At 40.0% G+C, this 21,892-nt stretch overlaps 1 protein-coding gene across 2 annotated transcripts in view; it reads right to left on the bottom strand.

Annotated features, from left to right (window-relative positions):
• Positions 1-21,892, bottom strand: part of ARHGAP19 (Rho GTPase activating protein 19) — a 70,864-nt gene that overhangs the window by 4,791 nt on the left and 44,181 nt on the right. For both annotated transcript variants that reach the window (XM_040486031.1, XM_040486032.1), the window contains exons 7-11: positions 19,032-19,097; positions 16,626-16,817; positions 10,950-11,048; positions 5,450-5,560; positions 4,853-4,931 (exon numbers count right to left, since the gene is read on the bottom strand). In XM_040486031.1, coding sequence (XP_040341965.1) covers positions 4,853-4,931; positions 5,450-5,560; positions 10,950-11,048; positions 16,626-16,817; positions 19,032-19,097 — 547 coding nt within the window. The remainder of the gene's footprint in view (positions 1-4,852; positions 4,932-5,449; positions 5,561-10,949; positions 11,049-16,625; positions 16,818-19,031; positions 19,098-21,892) is intronic.

Consider the following 21,892-nt stretch of genomic DNA (forward strand, 5'->3'; position numbering starts at 1 on the left):
GCACATCTGGCTGGGCTAGCCAAAGAAGGTTTCAAAGTGGTTCAGGTTAGGCTTTGAAGAACGGGTAAGATTCTAACTACTGAAAGTAATGCTCATTAATAAGGAAGTGCTACATCAGCAATTCTCATCTGGGGGTCCCCAGAGGACACTTGGCAATGTTTGGAGGCATTTTGGGTTGTCAAAACTGGGGGAAGGGTGCTACTGGCATCTAATGGGTAGAGACTAAGGGATGTTGCTAACCATGGTACAATGTACAGGGTAGCTCATACAACAAAGAATTATCTGACCCAAAATGTCCACAGAAGCAGTTGAGAAACCCTCTGCTAAATAAATCTCTTTGGAGAGAGTGTTCTTTTTTTTTTTTTTTTCTTTTTAATTTTAGAGAGAAAGCGCAGGTGCACATAAGGTGGGTAGGAGGGGCAGAAGGAGAAAAAGAGAGAATCTTAAGCAGGCTCCACACTCAGCCTGATGCGGGGCTCAATTCCATGACCCTGGGATCATGACCTGAGCCAGAATCATGTCAGATGCTCAACCGACTGAGCTACCTAGGCGCTCCTGGAGTGTGTTCTTGATGATGATAATTAAATTACATTATTTCCCTCAAATAATATTTGTTCCTTTTATAAAATCACCATCAAAAAATCTAGTTATATGGGGAATGCAAGCTGGTGCAGCCACTCTGGAAAACAGTTTGGAGGTTCCTCAAAAAACTAAAAACAAAACTACCCTATGACCCAGCAACTGCACTACTAGGCATCTATCCAAGGGATACAGGTGTGCTGTTTCGAAGGGACAAATGCACCCCCATGTTTATAGCAGCACTATCAACAATAGCCAAAGTATGGAAAGAGCCCAAATGTCCATTGATGGATGAATGGATAAAGAAGATGTGGTATATATATATATATATATATATATATATATACACATATACATACATACATACAGTGGAGTATTACTCAGCAAACAAAAAGAATGATATCTTGCCATTTGCAACCACGTGGATGGAACTGGACGGTATTTTGCTAAGTGAAATTAGTCAGAGAAACAAATATCATATGACTTCACTCATATGAGGACTTTAAGAGACAAAACAGATGAACATAAAGGAAGGGAAACAAAAATAATATAAAAACAGGGAGGGGGACAAAACATAAGAGACTCATAAATATGGAGAACAAACAGAGGGCTACTGGAGGGGTTGTGGGAGGGGGGATGGGCTAAATGGGTAAGGGGCACTAAGGAATCTACTCCTGAAATCATTGTTGCACTATATGCTAACTAATTTGGATGTAAATTTTAAAAAATAAAAAATAAAATCAGGAAAAAAAAGAAAACTTCACAGTACTTTCTATTATAGCATTTTTGGCTAAGATTTAAACAGGAGAAACCTGGAGCTTTGATGTATAACTTGAAAATTTGTAATTTTTCACAGCAGTTTTTAATCCAAAGAATTTTGAATAAAATCTAATTAATTATGGGAAAAAATACGAATAAAGATTTCCAAATAACTATTAAAAAAATTTAGTTATATTCATTGCATTAAAAGAATCAGACAGCAGGTAAGTGGATCTGTGTCCTTGGAAACTGGAAGAGAATTCAGATCTGGAGATGCAGGTCTGGCAGCAGTTATCCTAAAGAGAGAATAGAGCAGTGGATTAGCCCAAGCTGCTGAGAGGGAAAAAGCAAGAGCAGAGATAAGCAGGGAACTCAAGACAGATCACTTAAAAACAGGAAGCAGAGGTAGACCAGCAACAGTAAGCCACCACAGAAGTGGAAAAGAATTAACAAGGAAGGAGAATAAGAATAGGATATCATCATGACAGCCAAGGAAGGCTTTTCAAGATGGAGGAAATGACTAAGGGGAGGGCAAAGCGAAAATGCCACTGCTTAATCCAATCAAAGGTGCTCATTATCTGTGGGCTCCCACTATTCTGAATCCTTAACATTTTTTTTTTTTTTTTTAATTTTTAAGTAGGCTCCACGCCCAACGTGGGGCTTGAACTCACGACCCTGAGATCAAAAGTCGCATTCTCAGGGCACCTGGATGGCTCAGTTGGTTGAGCGTTCAGCTTCAGCCCAGGTCAAGATCTCAGAGTTCATGAATTTGAGCCCCGCATCCGGCTCACTGCTTTCAGTGTGGAGCCCACTTTGGACCCTGTGCCCTCCTCTCTCTCTGCTCCTCTACCGCTCATGCTCTCTCCCTCTCTGTCTCTGTCTCTGTCTCTCTCTCTCTCTCTCTCAAAAAGGAATCAACATTAAAAAGAGAGAGAGTTGCATGCTCTACCAAGTCAGCCAGGCATAACTGAACCACTAACATTTTTGAGAATCTAACAAAACTATATATTCTGTCCTCCAAAAAAACGTACATAGGCATCTACAAATGAAATAACATTAACAATACTAGGAACTTTATCAGAGTCTTTAGAAGGTCCACAGGAACAGCTCAAGAACCCTTGCTCTAAATCTTCTTGGTAAGGGGCACCTGGGTGGCTCAGTCAGTTAAGTGTCCGACTTCAGCTCAGGTCACAATCTCATGGTTCGTGGGTTCGAGCCCCACATTGGGCTCTGTGCTGACAGCTGACAGCCTGGAGCCTGCCTCGGATTCTGTGTCTCCCTCTCTCTCTCTGCCCCTCCCCTGCTCTGTCTCTCAAAAATGAATTAAAAAAACATTAAAATTTTTTTTATAAAAATTAAAAAATCTTCTTGGTAAAATATGAACCTGGCTTCTTTTTTTTTTTTTTTTTAACTGTTTATTTTTGAGAGAGAGAGCACAAACCGGGGAGGTGCAGAGAGAGAGAGGGACAGAGGATCCAAAACAGGCTCTGCGCTGACAGCAGAGAACCCCATGCAGGGCTCGAACGCACTAATGGAACCATGAGATCATGACCTGAGTCAAAGTTGGACGCTCAACCAACTAAGCCAACCAGGCACCCTGAACCTGGCTTATTTCTGTAATGCATTTCTCTCTCCTGAAAGTAGAACTGTCAATATAAAAAGACTTAATATTTCTTGATTATTTTAAAAAATAAAAGCCACGAAAGGTATAATTGATACAAAACAATGTATCCTTCAAAAATAACTTATACTTAGCTTTGATTCATGGATATATAGGTTAGGTAAAAATATTTAGACACACGTAACTCAAACACCCAACTTGCCTCAATCAGACAGCCCCTCCTTTAAGTCCAAAGATGGAAAGAAAAAGAGCTCAGATAATTCATTCAAGGATAAGGAATAAGACTATACTGAAATCTGGGAATGCAAGCTGGTGCAGCCACTCTGGAAGACAGTATGGAGGTTCCTCAAAAAATTAAAAATAGAACTACCCTACAACCCAGTAATTGTACTACTAGGTACTTATCCAAGGGATACAGGTATGCTGTTTCGAAGGGACACATGCACCCCAATGTTTATGGCAGCACTACTGACAATAGCCAAAGTACGGAAAGAGCCCAAATGTCCATCGACAGATGAATGGATAAAGAAGACGTGGTATACACATACAATGGAGTATTACTAGGCAATCAAAAAGAATGAAATCTTGCCATTTGCAACTACATGGCTGGAACTAGAGGGTATTATGCTAAGTGAAATTAGTCAGTCAGAGAAAGACAGATATGACTTCATTCATATGAGGAATTTAAGATACAAAACAGAGATGAACATAAGAGAAGGGAAGCAAAAATATAAAAACAGGGAGGGGGACAAAACAGAAGAGACTCTTAAATATAGAGAACAAACAGAGAGTTACTGGAGGGGTTGTGGGAGGGGGGATGGGCTAAATGGGTAAGGGGCATTAAGGAATCTACTCCTGAAATGATTGTTGCACTATATGCTAACTAATTTGGATATAAATTTTAAAAAAATAAAATTAATAAAATTTTAAAAAAAGACTATACTGAAATCTAATCTTTTAGAAAAGAATAAAGATTTATCCATAAGGATTGGATTTTTGTTCTCTTTCTATTGCTGATATCTCAAATCATAATTATGCTCAGGTCTCATTAGTAAAGTGCACATGTCAAACCAGAGATTACTTCATCTGCCACAGGAGCCTTTTAAAATAAGACCAAGTCTCAACCATTTTTCTCTAGTCACACTAGCACTACTTATCAATGCTTCTAAAACACTATTTCAATGAAGCCTCACAAGATATCTGTGAACTAGATATAACTATTATCCTTATTTTCAGAGAAGGAAACAAGCTCAGAGAGAATGAATGGTCTTCCTGGGCCAGAGGAATAATGCCTTAAATCAGGTCTAACAACAAGTCCCCTAGTCCTCCCAGTGGGCCACATGGCTTCTTCAGAGGAAAGCACAGCAGCCGCTACTTTTCATCCCCAAGCCTCGGGCAACTGGCAGTCAGTGCCAAATAATCTTTTTTGTTCTAAGTATCGTCTGAAATATGTTGTATGATATGATTTCCAGGATCCGTCAGCTGTTTATGCACTGAAAGCCTCACTGAGTAAACAAGGCCAAAGTCTACACAGAAAGAGAACATAACTATTCCATGTTTATTGAGCATATTCTTAGCACTTCTGTACTTGGTTTCACAAATTAGTTTACACTTGCTTTAAATTTTCTTAACAAGTATTCTTAAGATTTTGTTCACATGTGTCCCATCTGTCCAAGAATGCAGGGACCATGGGGGCTGTCTTCACAGCTCTGCACCTCAGCACCGGGGACAGCGCTAGGTATGTTAACAATAACCATCTGCTAAACAAACTCAAGGGCAAAGACCCAGTCTTGCTATTTTACGTTGCTTCTGACACTGGGAATTCAAAACCTGCTCCTGACTGACTAAATGCAGAAAGGACTTACATTCAGTAAGAATAAATATAATCAGTACCTTTTTTCCCCTCTTTCTTCCCCTCAGACCATTTCAATCTTGTTGGCATCAATGTGACAGCTGGAGAACCAGGAAATAACTGTAACAAGAAAATTTTATAGTGGCTTAAATGTGCTTATATCATTCTTATACATGGACTACTAACAGAAGAATTATTTGCTTGTTCCATTTCAGTGTGAAGAGTTTCACGGAGGCAGATTGTATTTATATCACTAACCTTAATTGATTTTATTGCTGGCTTGATGAAGCAGCATGTCTAGTATACCTGAGACTACCCAACAAGTAATGCAGTGTCAAGCAGGTCCAGCTCAGTGTTACCTGCCCCCTAGAGTCTCCCCGTAAGGACTGGAATAGTTCCAGCACTTTGTGGAGCTATTTCACCATATTTGTCACCTCTGCGTATGACTGGCTATACTCTCCTGGAACTGCACATGTGTTTGTTTTGACCATCAACATACATGAAAGGACTGAAGAAAAGGCATAGTTTCATGGCCCAGAGAAACACAACAGGAAATAAAACAGATGACAGACAGTATAGCAATATTTCTCCTTTCTACAAATGTACACAAAGAGAAAGTCTGAAGAACAGGATCTTACTAAGTTCATATTTTCTTTGCTGGCTCTCTTCAGCTCACCCATGGCTATAGATTCCGGAGTAGGGTACTTGTTTTTCTTTTCTGACATCATCTGATTTCCCAGGACCTTCCGCTGATTTAGGAAGAGAAAATATGTGATTTATAAAGATTGACTCTATCTGTATAATAGCTATACTGATCTTTTAAACTACAGTTTCTTTCTCTTTTTTTTTTTTTAATTTTTTTTTTCAACGTTTTTATTTATTTTTGGGACAGAGAGAGACAGAGCATGAACGGGGGAGGGGCAGAGAGAGAGGGAGACACAGAATCGGAAACAGGCTCCAGGCTCTGAGCCATCAGCCCAGAGCCTGACGCGGGGCTCGAACTCCCGGACCGCGAGATCGTGACCTGGCTGAAGTCGGATGCTTAACCGACTGCGCCACCCAGGCGCCCCTCTCTTTTTTTTTTTTAAGTTTATTTATTTGGAGAGAGAGAGAGAGAAAACGAGCAAGTAGGGGAGAGGCAGAGAGAGAGGGAGAAGGAGGATCCAAAGCTGGCTCCATGCTGTCAGTGCAGAGTCTAACATGGGGCTTGAACTCACAAACCATGAGATCATGACTTGAGCCAGATGCTTAACTTAACTGCCACCTAGGTGTTCCACTACAGTTTCTTAGTTTAAAATTTTTTGAAAGAAATAAAAAAGTTACAAAAATTAAAATAACTAAAAATAAAAATTAAAAAATTTCAGCTTTCTGATAAATTCTGCCAGGGCATCTTATACAAAGGAGTCCAAAGCATGTTACAAAAAACCTTGAAATTATTGCCTTTCTTTAGGTGATCACTTTTCCTCTACATTTAAAATAGCTGAAATGTAAGAAGCAATTTTATAGTTGATTTAAACTAGCTAATGCAGGCCAATTACAGTGTGTTTCTGAGAACATTAAAAAAAAAACAAAACCACCAGTTATTTACCAATATAATTTTTTTCCCAAAGACATGTGGTCTCTGGCAGCTATGAAGAGTCCCCTCCCTACTAAAGGACACTTCTGCAAGGTCCACTCTAAGACAGCCTCCCTGTCACATCCTCATACAGGATTAGAAAATTTGGGGAGAGTCTTTAAGAGTTTCTAATACAGCCACAAGAGCATGCAGGTCTTCTTAAGAGGGTCACATGCCTATATTGTCATTCAGAGCAGGACAAAAAGCCCTTTCATCTCTGAACAGCTTAGAAGCTCACCTAACCTACTGTAACAGCTGACGGTGACAATTCTATCATCTTTGAGGAAATCTTCCCATTTTTCTTCTTAGATTAAGTTTAAATCCCAAAAAAGGAATGTAACAAAACTAAAAGATTAAACTTTACAATATAAATTTAGCAGCAATATTAAGAATATTCCAATGCAGGGGCACCTGGGTGGCCCAGTCGGTTAAGCATCTGGACTCTTGATTTAGGCTCAGGTCATGGTCTCAAGTTTGTGAGTTTGAGCCCCGTGTCAGGCTCTGTGCTGACAGTGGAGAGACTGCTTGGGATTCTCTCTCTCTCTCACCCTCTCTCTCACCCTCCCCCACTCTCTCTCTCTCTCTCTCAAAATAAATAAACTTTAAAAAAAAGAATATTCCTGGAGCGCCTGGGTGGCTTGATCGGTTAAGCGTCCGACTTTGGCTCAGGTCCTGATCTCATGGTCCGTGAGTTCAAGGCCCACGTCGGGCTCTGTGCTGACAACTCAGAGCCTGGAGCCTGTTTCAGATTCTGTGTCTCCCTCTCTCTCTGCCCCTCCCCTGTTCATGCTCTGTCTCTCTGTGTCTCAAAAATAAATAAATGTTAAAAAAAATTAAAAAAAAAAGAATATTCCAATGTAATAAATTATTTACATGAGAGGAATTCTGGAGGGAAGGGTCTAGCCCAAAAAAAAGGGATCAAAGCAGAATATAAATCAAATACCTAAAACATAGAAGTACCAGAAAAATGAGACCACTACATCTTCCTTTCTGAAATCAGATATCACCTCAGAAAAGCTGAAATGGGGATCCTAGGAGCCATAGGACAGGCTGTAAAGCTTCCAATGAACTTTTAAAAAGACATTTCAGGGGCACCTGGGTGGCGCAGTCGGTTAAGCGTCCGACTTCAGCCAGGTCACGATCTTGCGGTCCGTGAGTTCGAGCCCCACGTCAGGCTCTGGGCTGACGGCTCGGAGCCTGGAGCCTGTTTCTGATTCTGTGTCTCCCTCTCTCTCTGCCCCTCCCCCGTTCATGCTCTGTCTCTCTCTGTTCCAAAAATAAATAAACGTTGAAAAAAAAATTAAAAAAATAAATAAATAAAAAGACATTTCATTACCCCGTCTCTATTGAGCAGAAACCTCTATTATTAGCTCAAAAGTCTCTTCATTTAGAACAAAAATACTTTATCCTTCTGTTTCATAAAATTTGTTAATGTTTGTATTTAAAGTTGCTGTTCTAAAATGTTTTCTCCTGGCAGAATTATAAACTCTATTATAATTCTAAAGCTCTAAATTCTCTCTCAGTAAGTTAAGTGGGCACTTGCCAAAAGGATATACTCTATATTTACATCCGAAGCAACACTTAGCATGACATCTAGAGCCACCGCAGAGACCTCACTAGAAAGAGAAAACTACACCATGTAGCTTCAGTTAAAGAAACATTTGTTTGACTGACACATAGAGAAATATCTGACTAACAACTTTTCTTGTTATCAATAATCTCAATGACAGGAAGTCAGAGGAAATGACAGACTTCCAAGTAAAACGAACCAAAAAGAATGTTCATTTCATGAACTACACCTAAGCAGGTGAGTATACTGCTAGGGTTCTAGCAAAATAAATTACTTTTTAATTATAGTAAAATATACACAACACAAAATTTACCATTTTAACCATATTGAGTATGTAGTTCAGTGGCATTACTTCCATTCATATTGTTGTGCAACCATCACACCATCCACCTCCAGAATTTTCTCATCTTCCCAAATAGAAACTGTGTACCCACTAGACAATAATTCCCAACTCCCCCCGCCCCAAACCCTTAGCCCCTAACAACCACCATTCTACTTTCTTTCTCCATGAATTAGACTATTCTAGGTCTCTCGTATAAATGATATCACATAGTACGTGTTCTTTTATGACTGGTTTATTTCATTTGGCATAATGTCCTCACGGTTCATTCACGTTGTAGTATATGTCAGAATTTCCTTCCTTTTTAAGGCTGAAGAGTATTCCACTGCGTGTATATACAACATTTTGTGTATCCATTCATCCGTCAACAGATACTTAGGTGGCTTCCACCTTTTGGTTGTTGTGAATAATACTGCTACAAACATGGGTGTACAAATATCTGGTTCTTACCCTTGCTTTTGATTCTCTTGGGTGTGTACCCAGAAGTGGACTTGCTGAATCATATGGTAAAATCCTTTTAATTTTTTGAGGAACTGCCACACTGTTATCCTTGGCAGCTGCGCCATTTTCCATTCCTACCAATAGTGCACAAGGGTTCCAATTTCTCCACATCCTCCCTGACACTTGTTCTTTTCTGTTTGTTTTTTTATTTTTTTTATGTTTATTTAGTTTTGAGAGAGAGAGAGAGAGAGAGAGAGAGAGAGCGTGAGCGGCAGAGGGGCAGAGAGAGAGGGACACAGAATCCGAAGCAGGCTCCAGGCTCTGAGATGTCAGCACAGAGCCCAATGTGGGACTCAAACTCACGGACCACAAGATCATGACCTGAGCTGAAGTTGGAGGCTTAACCAACTGAGCCACCCAGGCACCCCTGTTTGTTTGTTTTTTTAATAATAGCCATCATACTGTGTATGACTTGCTATCTCACTGTGATTTTGATTTGCATTTCCCTAAAAGATAAGTGATATTGAGCATATTTTCGTGTGTTTATTGGCATTTGTGTATCTTCTTTGGAGAAATGTCAGAGTCCTTTGCCCATTTTTTAATTTTCTTTTTCTATTGTTGTAAGAGTTCATTATATATTCTGGACTCCTTATCAGACATATGTTTTACAAATATTTTACATTCTGTGAGTTGCTCTTTCATTCTGTTGATCACAAAGGCAATTTTGATGTTAAGCAAGACTAATGTAGCAGAAGGTACTCGCCCCCCACAGATCAGGATTGAGAGTGAATTCTAAACTTCTATTAATGATAATAGCTAAGACCAAAATTAGGGCTAGATGACATAGCAATGGCTAACAACTGCAGCTTACAGAAAAAATACATATTACAAGGTCTTTATTTTTTTAGGGAATAATGTTTACTTTTAAACAGAGCTCCTTAATGTTGCTGGATTTATAGATTTTAATAACATTAAAACAATTTTTTTTTTAATTTTTTTTTCCAACCTTTTTATTTATTTTTGGGACAGAGAGAGACAGAGCATGAACGGGGGAGCGGCAGAGAGAGAGGGAGACACAGAATCAGAAACAGGCTCCAGGCTCCGAGCCGTCAGCCCAGAGCCTGACGCGGGGCTCGAACTCACAGAGCGCGAGATCGTGACCTGGCTGAAGTCAGACGCTTAACCGACTGCGCCACCCAGGCGCCCCACATTAAAACAATTTTTTAAAATAAAAACAGCAGAACACAGAACTGTGCTTAATCTCTCTCCAAGTTAACCAGAACGTTGCCTTAGTTTATGCCTGAAAATTTGAACCCCATAATTGGGTTATCTACTGCCACCTAATGGCAACATCCCTTAATCACAAGTTGAGATCATCCATGAAGACCTGTGAATTCAACCTACAAGCATAGTGAGGGCAGCAACAGCACAGAAGTAGATACTGTATTTGTTTTAAAAACAAGATTTTTAAGTAATTTGATACAGAGGAAATACACAACTGATTGAAATAATAAGCTTACAAAAATTTCAGCTACCTGAAACTCACTAGGCTATCAGAAAATCCATTTTCTGGGGGCACCTGGGTGGCTCAGTTGGTTAGGTGGCCAACTTTTGATTTCAGCTCAGGTCATGATCTCACAGTTTGTGGGTTTCGAGCCCCACATCAGGCTCCACGCTGATAGCATGGAGCCTGCTTGGGATTTTCTCTCTTTCTGTCCCACCCCCGCTGGTGCACGAGCCACACACGCTCTCTCCATCTCTCTCTTCTCTCTCAAAATAAACTTCAAAAAAAAAAATCCATGCCCAAACCATTTCCACAAGCCTGTCAACTCCCTCACTTCTCCAAGAGCTTTTGTAAATTGTGCAGTGAAATGTGTAGCACAAAACAAAGAACTCTCTACACTGCTCAGGAATGGGACTCTGTCCTCAGCCCCCAAAGAGAAGGACCTTTCTTTTATTCTTCCCTTCTCCAATCACAGAACCCCTTCTCCAATTTGAAACAGCAAAATGCTATAAAAACTAAAAGTTTTTCCAAATTCTATCCTTAACCTCTTACAAACAAACCCTTTATAGGATCCCAAAGAATAGAAGAAAACTGTTTATGCATAAGAAAAGTCAGACTGTTAAATTTTCTCTAAGTCAATGCTGAAAACGACAGCACAGCATACCTACCTTGATAAGGCCACTGAAGGAACGTGAACGGGCTCTCTTCTGGACCTGAGGAGTAGAAGATTCTCGCCCTGGTGTCTGAGTCACCGACTGCTTATTAAACTAAGAGAAAACATAAACATTTTACTATTATTCCCCCATCAAGAGATAGGATTCTGTAATCATCAATAGCTAAGTATAAATATCCAGAAAAATCCAGGAATAAGTGAGTCTCCACACATATGGATTGGTAGTTTGGCAAGCAAATCTCAAAGCAAATGATGTTGCCAAAAAAAGTCAAAATTTTTTAAATTACTCTAAGAAGACTGCACTTCATTTTCCTTTTCACATGTACTATATGAGGTTGGAAATGTTACCCCTATTTTACAGACAAGGAAACTGAGACTCTGGGAGTTATGTAATTTGTCCAAGATCTCCAGCTGGTAATCAAGACTTTTCTGCAGAAAGTACCTTGAACAAAGAGAGTGACTAGCACAACCTAAAACAGTCCTTAATTTAACATCAATTGCACACAGAATAAAAAAGTGACTAAAGCTCTTTAAATGGACATCTATCATGACTGCTTGCCAGCATTATCATCAGAGGAAATACATCAGAATAAAAATTTGTTGGGGTACCTGGGTGGCTCAATCGGTTAAGCATCCGAATCTTGATTTTGGCTGAGGTCACAATCTCACGGTTTGTGAGACTGAGCCACAAGTCAGGCTCTGCACTAGACGTGGAGACTATGTAGGATTCTCTCTCCCCCTCTCCCTCTGCCCCTCCCCAACTTGCTCGTACCCTCTCTCTCAAAAGAATTGGCATTTTTATCAATATCAGCTCTCTGTTTAATAGTATCTAACATGAAAAATGGAAGACCTAAGACATTATATAGTCTTATTTAATGCTTTGATTAGCCATTCATCTTCCCAGTTACAAAAAAATGACATAGTACTTAATTCTACTTATCTTCCTTTTCGACATATCGTTTTTACATGTGAATTTTAATTTTGCAAATTTTTATCAGTTCAGGTTCAGTTCTGGAGACTTTAAAAAATGACACTTTTCATACATATTATATAGGTACCAAAATGTTCTCGACATTAATTATCTCAGCTGACAGAAAATTTAGTCACTTCTAAAGAGCTTCGCAAGCAAGCATCCCTCCGGGGTATATTGGGACAAGTGACAACCCATCATTCCTGATCATGTTGGACAGGTACAGTAAGGTGGGTTCTCTTGTATCCAGCTTGTGAGAGCATTAATAATTTTCTGGGAAGCTGTTTAGCAATGTGTGTCCAGAGTCTTTTAAAAATGCATACAGTAGCCCCCCTTTATTCATGGTTTTGCCTTCCGTGGTTTCAGCTACCTGTAATCAACCACAGTCCAGAAGCAGATGATCCTCCTTCCGATGTACGGTCTGAGGTCAGTAGTAAGCCTAACGCTACATCATAATGCCTACATCATTCACCTCACTTCACCAAATCACATGAGCATTTTATCACTTCGCATTATCATAAGAAGGGTGAGAACACTATAGTAAGGTATGTTGAGAGAGAACACATCCACATAACTTTTATTACAGTATACTGTTATATCTGTTCTATTTTATTATTATTGTGGTTATTGTTATTGTTGTTAATCTCTCATTGGGCCTAATTTATAAATTAAACTTTATCATAAGTATGTATGTATTAAAAAACATAGTATATATAGGGTTCAGCACTATCCACAGTTTTCAGACATCCACCGGGGGTCTTGGAATGCATCCCCTGAAGATAAGAGGCAGGAACTACTGTATTAAAAAACTCACACCACCTATGAAGTTCTTACCAAAAATCAAAAAACCTAATTGATATTCAAATCAGTTTCTATAATTAGATCTAACTAAAAATGTATAATAAATACAGAGGATGGAGGAACATGTTAAATAAAACCGCAGAAGTGCAACCAGCAAGATCCAGCCTGTGGAAAACAATCTGGTTTCTTTCACAAATGAAGTGCAGAGAGAGAATGTGTGTATTTAAACACAAATGCGGTAACCTGGATTAGATCCTGACACAGAAAAAGGGTATTAGCGAAAGAACTGATAAAATCTGAGTAAAATCTATCATGTTAATAGTAACATTAAGTTTTAACAATTTTTTTTTTTATGAGAGAGAGAGAGAACACAAGTGCGAATGAGGGAGACAGGGCAGAGACAGGGGGAGAGAATCCCAAGCAGACTCCACAATGGTGCAAAACCAGACATGGGGCTAGCAGAAGATCATGCATGACCTGAGCCAAAATCAAAAATCGGATGCTTAGCCAGCTGAGCCACCTAGGCATCCCAGTCTTAACAATGTTAACATCAGGAGTGAAGGGTACCCTGAGTGAAGGGTATGTGAGAATTCTCTGTATTATCTTTGCAAGCTTTTCCTAAATCTAAATTTTATTTATTATTTTTTTAATGTTTATTAATTTTTTGAGAAAGAAAGAGAGAGAGTGAGTGGGGGAGGGGCAGAGAGAGAGAGGGAGACACAGAATCAGAAGCAGGCCCCAGGCTCTGAGCTGTCAGCAGAGTCGGATGTGGGGCCGGAACTCACAAACCATGAGATCATGACCTGAGCTGAAGTCGGACGCTTAACGAACTGAACCACCCAGGTGTCCCGTAAATCTAAATTATTTTAAATTTAAGGGCCAGCTGGGTGGCTCAGTCGGTTGGGTGTCCGACTTCGGCTCGGGTCATGATCTCACTGGTCAGCTCTGTGCTGACAGCTCCAGGTCAGGCTCTGTGCTGACAGCTCGGAGCCTGGAGTCTGCTTCGGGTTCTCTTCCCTCTCTCTCTGCCCCTCCGCCCCCACTCTCATGCTCTCTCTCTCTCTCTCTCTCTCTCAAAAAATGAACATTTAAAAAAAAAAAATTTAAGTTTACTCAGGGACGCCAGGGTGGCTCAGTCATGTAAGCATCCAACTTCAGCTCAGGTCATGATCTCACGGTTCAGGAGTTCAAACCCCGTCCGTGTCAGGCTCAGAGCCTGGAGCCTGCTTCGGATTCTGTGTCTCCCTCTCTCTCTGCCCCTCCCCTGCTCACACTCTGTCTCTCTCTCTCTCTCAAAATTAAATAAACATTAAAAAAATGAAAAATAAGTAAATAAACAAATGAATTTAAGATTATTCAAACAAACTTTGGCAATGTTTTAGGGGGAAAAAGGGGGGAGAGAAAGAGAGACCTATATATTAAAAGGGATCTAGGGGCGCCTGGGTGGCTCAGTTGGTTAAGCATCCACCTTCAGCCCAGGTCATGATCTCACAGTTCATGGGTTCAAACCCCATCTTGGGCTCTCTGCTATCAGCACGGAGCCCGCTTCAGATCCTCTGTCCCCCTCTCTCGCTGCTCCTCCCTTACTCCCGTGCTCTTTCTCTCTCTAATATAAATTTAAAAACTTTAAAAAGGGGGGGCCCCTTGGTGGCTTATTCAGTTAGGCACCCCACTCAGCTCAGGTCATGATCTCGCGGTTCGTGGGTTCAAGCCCCACTTTGGGCTCTGCACAGACAATGCAGAGCCTGCCTGGGATTCTCTCTCTCCCTCTCTGCCCCATCTCACTCACACACTCTCTCAAAAATAAATAAACTTTAAAAAAAAGTGACCTAATAGCTATAAGCTACACCCAAAAAAAAAAAAAAAAAAGCATATCCTTGGGTCATGCCACTTCTAGGAAAAACTCTGCAATGAAAATAGCTATGAGCAAAAACTTATAAGCCTAAAAACAACCTATTTCCCAAACATGTACAATGTTAGGCAAATTGTATATACATTAGATATAAGTGATGAAATATTATGCAAGTGTTAAAAATGTTCACGACCCTTTTTGTTGTTGTTTTTTTTTTAATATTTGTTTCTGAGAGACAGAGAGAGAGAGAGAGAGAGAGAGAGAGAAAGAGACATAGAATCCGAAGCAAGCTCCAGGCTCCAAACCGTCAGCGCAGAGCCCAACACGGGGCTTGAACCCACGAACTGCAAGATCATGACCCGAGCCAAAGTTGGACACCCAACCGACTGAGCCACCCAGACGCCCTTGTTCACGGCCTCTAGAAAATGATCATGATATAATATTAAATGAAAAGGACAGGAATATAAAAACTGAATATATATTATGATCTCAAGCAAAAGAAAAACATGTCAAATACATATTCATGGAAAGAAACGCTAGAAGAAAATACTCCCAAATTTTTATTGGTGGTTATCTCAGGATGATTACAGGTGATTTTTCTTCTTTACACTCTTCTGGAGGTTTCAATGTTTCTATAGTAAATATTTATTATTTTTATAACCAGAGAAAAATCAGGAAATAGTAAAATTATACTTTCCACAAAACAAAATGGCAGTATTTGAAACGTATGCAAGGAGTTTGCAAGCATGCATGAGAAAATGCTTATGCTGTAATGTTTAGTAAAAGAGATAAAGAAAGTATGTGGTATGCTCCTAATTATGTAAAAATTTATTCATAGGAAAAAAACGAAAAGAAATACCAAAAAGGTAAACCCTGGTGGGATGAGTGATTTATTTTCTTCTTAACCTTCTCTATAATTTCCTATTTTTCTAAAAAGACCAAAAATGATGCTAGCTTTTTCCTTCATATTATCTTTAACCCTCTGCATTCTTGATGACAAAGTCATTACACTTGTCCTACCTAAGTTGCTGTCTTAGTTTCTATCAAGAATTAAATCACTGCAGTGCTCTGAATCTGTGAGAATACTCAGACAACACCCCTGAAAATTCCAGTCATAACATAATTTGCTAGATCTCAAAGTAACTTCAAAGAGTGTAACAGAAAACTTTTCTTAAAAGATTCTATAAACTATTCAGAATAGCTCAGTTCAACTTTTTCTGAGCACTTGGTTATATCTGGCCCTACGCTTGAGATTAGGTATAAAAAAAAAAAAGTAAAAACACAGACTTCCCTCAAGAAGGTCCCAGTTGAATAAGAAGTCAAGAGGCTGACCTTGCCTATTCAGCTAAAATTCAAGAGGGATTGAGACAAAATATATTTCCTGAGAAAGAAATTAACCAAGTCGTTGGGATTTACCCCTGCTACACTTCAAGTCTCAAAATGGCAAATGAGAGCACTAATTTGTTCCCACGGCTCCAAAATCAACAAATTTAGCTACCAGAATTCCTACCTTCTAATATCAAACCAGGCCCACTTTATAGTGTTTCCTAACTGCAAACAACTCATTAGTAAGAGCTACCGCTTTCTGCTATGCCAGCCACTTTACATAGATTCTTTCTAATGTTTATAGTCATGAAACGCGGACATTTCAATTACCATTTTACAAACAAGGAAATTGGGATTCCAAAGGATTAAATTATTTGCCAAGAATATCTGAAGGATTTAAACTCCGGAACAATATATTGTATAACTGCTGATTCTCTCTCAGCATATTTGGTACATGACCGAAATTAGAGAAACTCTAACTACACTTGGATCCTTCTGTTTAACTGTAGAAATCCAAGAGCCTCCCTCTACTCCCTTCCCTAGTGGGGCAGTAGTATAGACACCGCCACTGAGATTCCACTGACAAGTTTGCTTCCTTGGCCGAGCCAAGTGTAGGTCAATACGAGCTAAAACTTAAACGAGATTTGTAACAGTATTCCCTAGTGATTCTACAACCTTGACTACATTCCTAAAGCCCGTCACCATTTCCTGCCTTCAGGTACCTGTCTAATAAGCTGTTTCTTCTTCGCTGACTCTGGCATATTGTGAACGTGTTGGAACAGCTCTCTCAATGCCTCTTCTGTACGCTGCTGGGTCTCCTCCTGATGAGAGCAGGAATCAACCCAGTTCCGTTTCTGAGATTTTGCCAGCTGGAAGGACTTAGTATGACATGAAGCTATCAGATCAAGATCATCCTAGAGAAAATTTTAAAGAAAAGCGAATTAATGTATCCTGCCAGCTTATTTTCAGGTTCCCACAACCCTGGAACAAAAGAGGGGGGATAAATGGGGAACATGGTACACTCTTACATCAAGGAATAAGAAAAACCTAAACATAAAATTATCAGATGAAGAGAAATCGCTAATTATGGACTACCTTAACAGCCCACTCCCACGACCTACATAGAGAACCTAAATTCATTTAGAATATTGCCACCAAAAATTATATTTATATAAGAGTTCAGTTTTCAAAGCATCTTTTAATCGCATATAACTCTCACTGCTATCCTATGAGGTAAGCAGGGAAAGTTATCATCATTCCTATTTGATAAAAGAAAAAACTGAAGTTAAGCTATAAGTTTAAAGTCATTTAGATATTAAAAGGGACAGACCCATCCTGGAGACCAAGTGCACGGGCTCTTGGCTGGGTGCTCTTTCCTACACATGACAACATGATGGGGTAACTACACTGCAGCGGTGGAGGAATGGCAACAACTCTCTAAGAAAAACCAAACTCCACTTACACTAGTTGAACTCATATACTGTCCTCCAGGTCACACCAAATATTTACTGAAGAAGAGGCAGGAACAATAGCATAAGATGACAGCTTAAGTTTCTAACCAAGACAGACTAAATAGAAATCGTTAAAAAGTACTTGTGAAGTTTTTTAAACTTCTGTTTTAAAGCGCAATAATCATATGCAATCTTGTTAATAAGCATCACACATTTGCTTTCTAAGCTCATGTGGTCTCAAGCGTTTGAGACATTTGGTAGAGTGTTACCACTGAACATGAAATAAGAATGTATTATATAAAACTAATTTACTGCTGTAAAATATTTAATACATTGCTATTTACAGACTGCTTATATCATATGCTGTAAGAATGCATAGGGGCTTTATGAAAAACTTCAAACATGCAGTCTATGCCATCACTCACATGTAGAGGATACCATCTACCAGTGGAGCACCTCTGAAAGGAAACAAGAAGACTGCGGGAGGCGGAGGGGGCACTTTTGTTTCAATACATAACTTTCTTCTCCGTCTTTTTCCTTATCTCAAACTGGCTAGATAATTTTGAACTATAACACTAACATTTTATTTTCCATGGCTTATTTTTATTTCATACTTTGTTTTATTATTTTTTCAAAGTTTATTTATTTTGAGTGAGAGAGAGAGAGAGTGCCAGTGAGGGAGGGGTAGAGGAGACGGAGAGAGAGAATACCAAGCAGGCTCTGCACTGTCAGCCCAGAGCCCCATGCAGGGCTCAAACTCCCGAACCATGAGATCACATGACCTGAGCCAAAATCAAGAGTTGGACACTTAACTAAGTAAGCCACCCAGGCACCCCTCACATTTTGTTTTAAAACCCCACTAATCCCGGGGCGCCTGGGTGGCTCAGTCGGTTATGCATTGGACTTCGGCTCAGGTCATGATCTCGTGGTTTGTGGGTTCGAGCCCCGCGTCGGGCTCTGTGCTGACAGCTGGGAGCCTGGAACCCGCTTCGGATTCTGTGTCTCCCTCTCTCTCTGCGCCTCCCCTGCTTGTGCTCTCTCAAAAATGAATAAATGTAAAAAAAAAATTAAAAAAAAAAAGAACTTCCTTCCCTTTTAAAAAAATAAAAAAATAAGAAAAAATAAAACTCCACTAATCTGGGGGGGTGCCTGGGTGGCTCAGTTGGTTAAGCACCCAACTTCAGCTCAGGTCATGATCTCGCAGTCCATTAGTTTGAGCCCCGCGTCTGGCCCTGTGCTGACAGCTCAGAGCCTGGGGCCTGCTTCAGATTCTGTGTCTCCCTCTCTCTCTGCCCCTCCCCTGCTCATGCTCTGTCTCGCTCACTCTCAAAAATGAATAAATGTTAAAAAAATTTAAAAAAAAAAAACAAACTCCACTAATCTGGGAGCCTAGGTGGCTCAGTCGGTTAGGCGTCCGACTTCAGCTGAGGTCATGATCTCACAGTCAGTGAGTTTAAGCCCCGCATCCGGCCCTGTGCTGACAGCTCAGAGCCTGGAGCCTGCTTCAGATTCTGTGTCTCCCTCCCTCTGTGCTCCTCCCCTGCTCACGCTCTGTCTCTCTCTGTCTCTCAAAAACGAATAAATGTTAAAAAAAATTTTTTTGTAAATAAAATAAAACTCCACTAATCTTAATTAACTCTCTCCTTGAATAGGCTAAGAGCAATTTCCTATTCTTACCTTTGATGCTTGAGATCTGGAGCCCAAATAGTGCAATCTAGCACATTCCCGAATATAAACAGGAGCCTGGGCGGGATATAAAAGAAAACCAAGAACAAATGGTTAGCAGTATCTAAATTTCTTTCAGGCCACAAAAACAGTGACTCTCAAAATAACTGGACTAGCAGATTACTTCTGAAAAACAAAAGATCCCAGGGGCACCTGGGTGGCTTAGTCAGTTAAGCATAGTTTGAACCCCACAATGGGCTGTCTGCTGTCTACTGTCAGAGGGGGATCCTATGTCCCGCTCTCTCTCTGCCCCTCCCCGACTAGTGTGCATGCACACCCTCTCTCTCTCACAAAAATAAAAATTTAAAAGAAAATTTAAAAAAAAAGAAAGAAAAACAAAAGATCCTCAAAATGCCCTATTCCATAGCTTCCTTTCTCTTGCCACCAAAATGGTACTTCAACAAATCTGATAGGAAAACTATTTTTGAGAAGACACTACTATAGATGTAAAAATCAAATATGGGGCGCCTCGGTGGCTTACTTAGTTAAGTCAGTTAAGCCTCTGACTCTTGATTTCGGCTCAGATCACGATCTCATGGTCGTGACATTGAGTCCCACATTGGGCTCTGTGCTGAGCATGGAGCCTGCATGGGATTCTCTCTCTCTGCCCTTCTACCACTCACGCTCACTCTCTGTCTAGCAAAATAAATAAATAAACATTTAAAAAAAAAAACCACTCTGGACATATTTCAGAATGGTTACTTTCCCCCTGGCCACAATTTAAATTGTCATTTAAAAAAAAAAAAAAAAAGAGGGGGTGCCTATGTAGCTCAGTGGGTTAAGTGTCCAGCTCTTAATTTCGGCTCAGGTCATGATCTCACAATTTGTGAGGTCGAGCCCCAAGTTGGTCTCCGTGCTGAGCATGAAGTCTGCTTGAGATTCTCTCTCTCCCTCTCTCCCTCCCTCTCTCTCTCTCTCTCTCTCTCTCTCTCCCTCTCTCTCTCTCCCCCTCCCCCACTCATACTCACACACTCTCTCAAAAGAAATAAGTAAACTTTAAAAAAAAAGATTAAACACAACCTAAATGTCTTTTTTTTTTTAATGTTTTATTTATTTTTGAGACAGAGAGACACAGAGTGTGAGCAGGGAGGGGCAGAGAGAGGGCGAAACATAGAATCCAAAGCAGGCTCCAGGCTCCGAGCTGTCTGCACAGAGCCCGACGCGGGGCTCAAACTCACAAACCGCGAGATCATGACCTGAGCCAAAGTCAGACGCTTAATGGACTGAGCCACCCAGGCGCCCCCTAAATGTCTTTTAATAGAAAACTGGTTGAATGAATTTTTATACATCCATACAACACAGAACTATCTAGTTACTAAAAACGAAAGAGGGGAGAGGGTAAGGGAAAGAAGGAAGAAACACTATGAATTGATATGAATGACTTCCAGGATCTACTGTTGAATGAGAAAAGTCATGGAACAGTATATAAAGCACCTATGTAAGAAAAAGGAAATAGGAACATATATATATATGCACACTTATTTGCTTTTATAAAAAGAAACACAAGGGGCGCCTGGGTGGCGCAGTCGGTTAGGCGTCCTACTTCAGCCAGGTCACGATCTCGCGGTCCGGGAGTTCGAGCCCCGCGTCAGGCTCTGGGCTGATGGCTCCGATTCTGTGTCTCCCTCTCTCTCTCTCTCTGCCCCTCCCCCATTCATGCTCTGTCTCTCTCTCTGTCCCAAAAATAAATAAACGTTGAAAAAAAAATTTAAAAAGAAACACAAAAGGAACCAGATAAACAAGAAAAGGATAAGCCAGAAAATAATGAAAATGGTTAGGAAGACGATTGAGATTTCTCTAAGTATATACCCTTTTGTGTAATTGGGCTTTTGAAGCATGTAAATATACTACAGAGTCAAAAAAATACACTTAAACCCAAAAGGAAATAAAGGTAAACCCTAAACTGAACACAAACAGGGAAAAAAATGAATATATCTGAGTATATGATTGACAACATAAGCACAGAAAAAGAACTATTCCACCTAACTTTTGGAAACTGTATTCTAGAGGCATCGGTTAAGCATTCCAACTTTGGCTCAGGTCATGATCTCATGGTTCATGATTTTGAGCCCCGCGTGGGACTCTACGCTGACAGCTCAAAGCCTGAAGCCTGCTTTGCATTCTGTGTCTCCTTCTCTCTCTCTCGGTTGCTCCCCTGCTTGGGCTCTAGCCCTCTCTCAAAAATAAATAAACATTAAAAAAAAAAAAACTGTATTCTAATTATACATCCTGAGTGAGATATATTCTAGGGAAAAGGAACTATAAGGGAATCTTAAACTTCCATCAGCATGCTTATATAGGTGTATTTTTTAAACTAATTTTTTATATGTTGATATTTTATATATTGTAGGATAAAGCAAGTAGCATATAAATGCTACTAAAATCTTGAATTTGCAATGACTGAAAACAGATACAAAGTAAAAGAAGTCAAGAAAAAGCTCTGGAATGATGAATCTGAATTGGAGATACTACTATGAACTAATAGTTGCTTTTTAAAAAATTTTTAATCTACTTCCTGCCCTCAAAGAGCCTAGAAAGCAATGACACCCCAGAAACAATGAGTATACCTAGGGTCACTCAAAAAAAAAAACAGGGCTCCTTAAAGAAAATAATTGATTCCAGGCCCAGGGCAGAGCAAATGCAAAGTGAGCTGGGGACATTTTATGCCGGGAAGGAAACACTCAGACTAATGGAGTCCTGTCAAAAAGACAGCAGGAAGAGCTGGCAAGGGCTCTCACTGGCCAAATCTCAGACAATTTGAAAATTAAAATTAACAACTGAAATTGACTAACACCTTGAATAACTACAAACCT

This window comes from Herpailurus yagouaroundi, unplaced genomic scaffold (genome assembly GCF_014898765.1).
Source record: "Herpailurus yagouaroundi ecotype Mexico unplaced genomic scaffold, PumYag 163, whole genome shotgun sequence".
Taxonomy (NCBI): domain Eukaryota; kingdom Metazoa; phylum Chordata; class Mammalia; order Carnivora; family Felidae; genus Herpailurus; species Herpailurus yagouaroundi.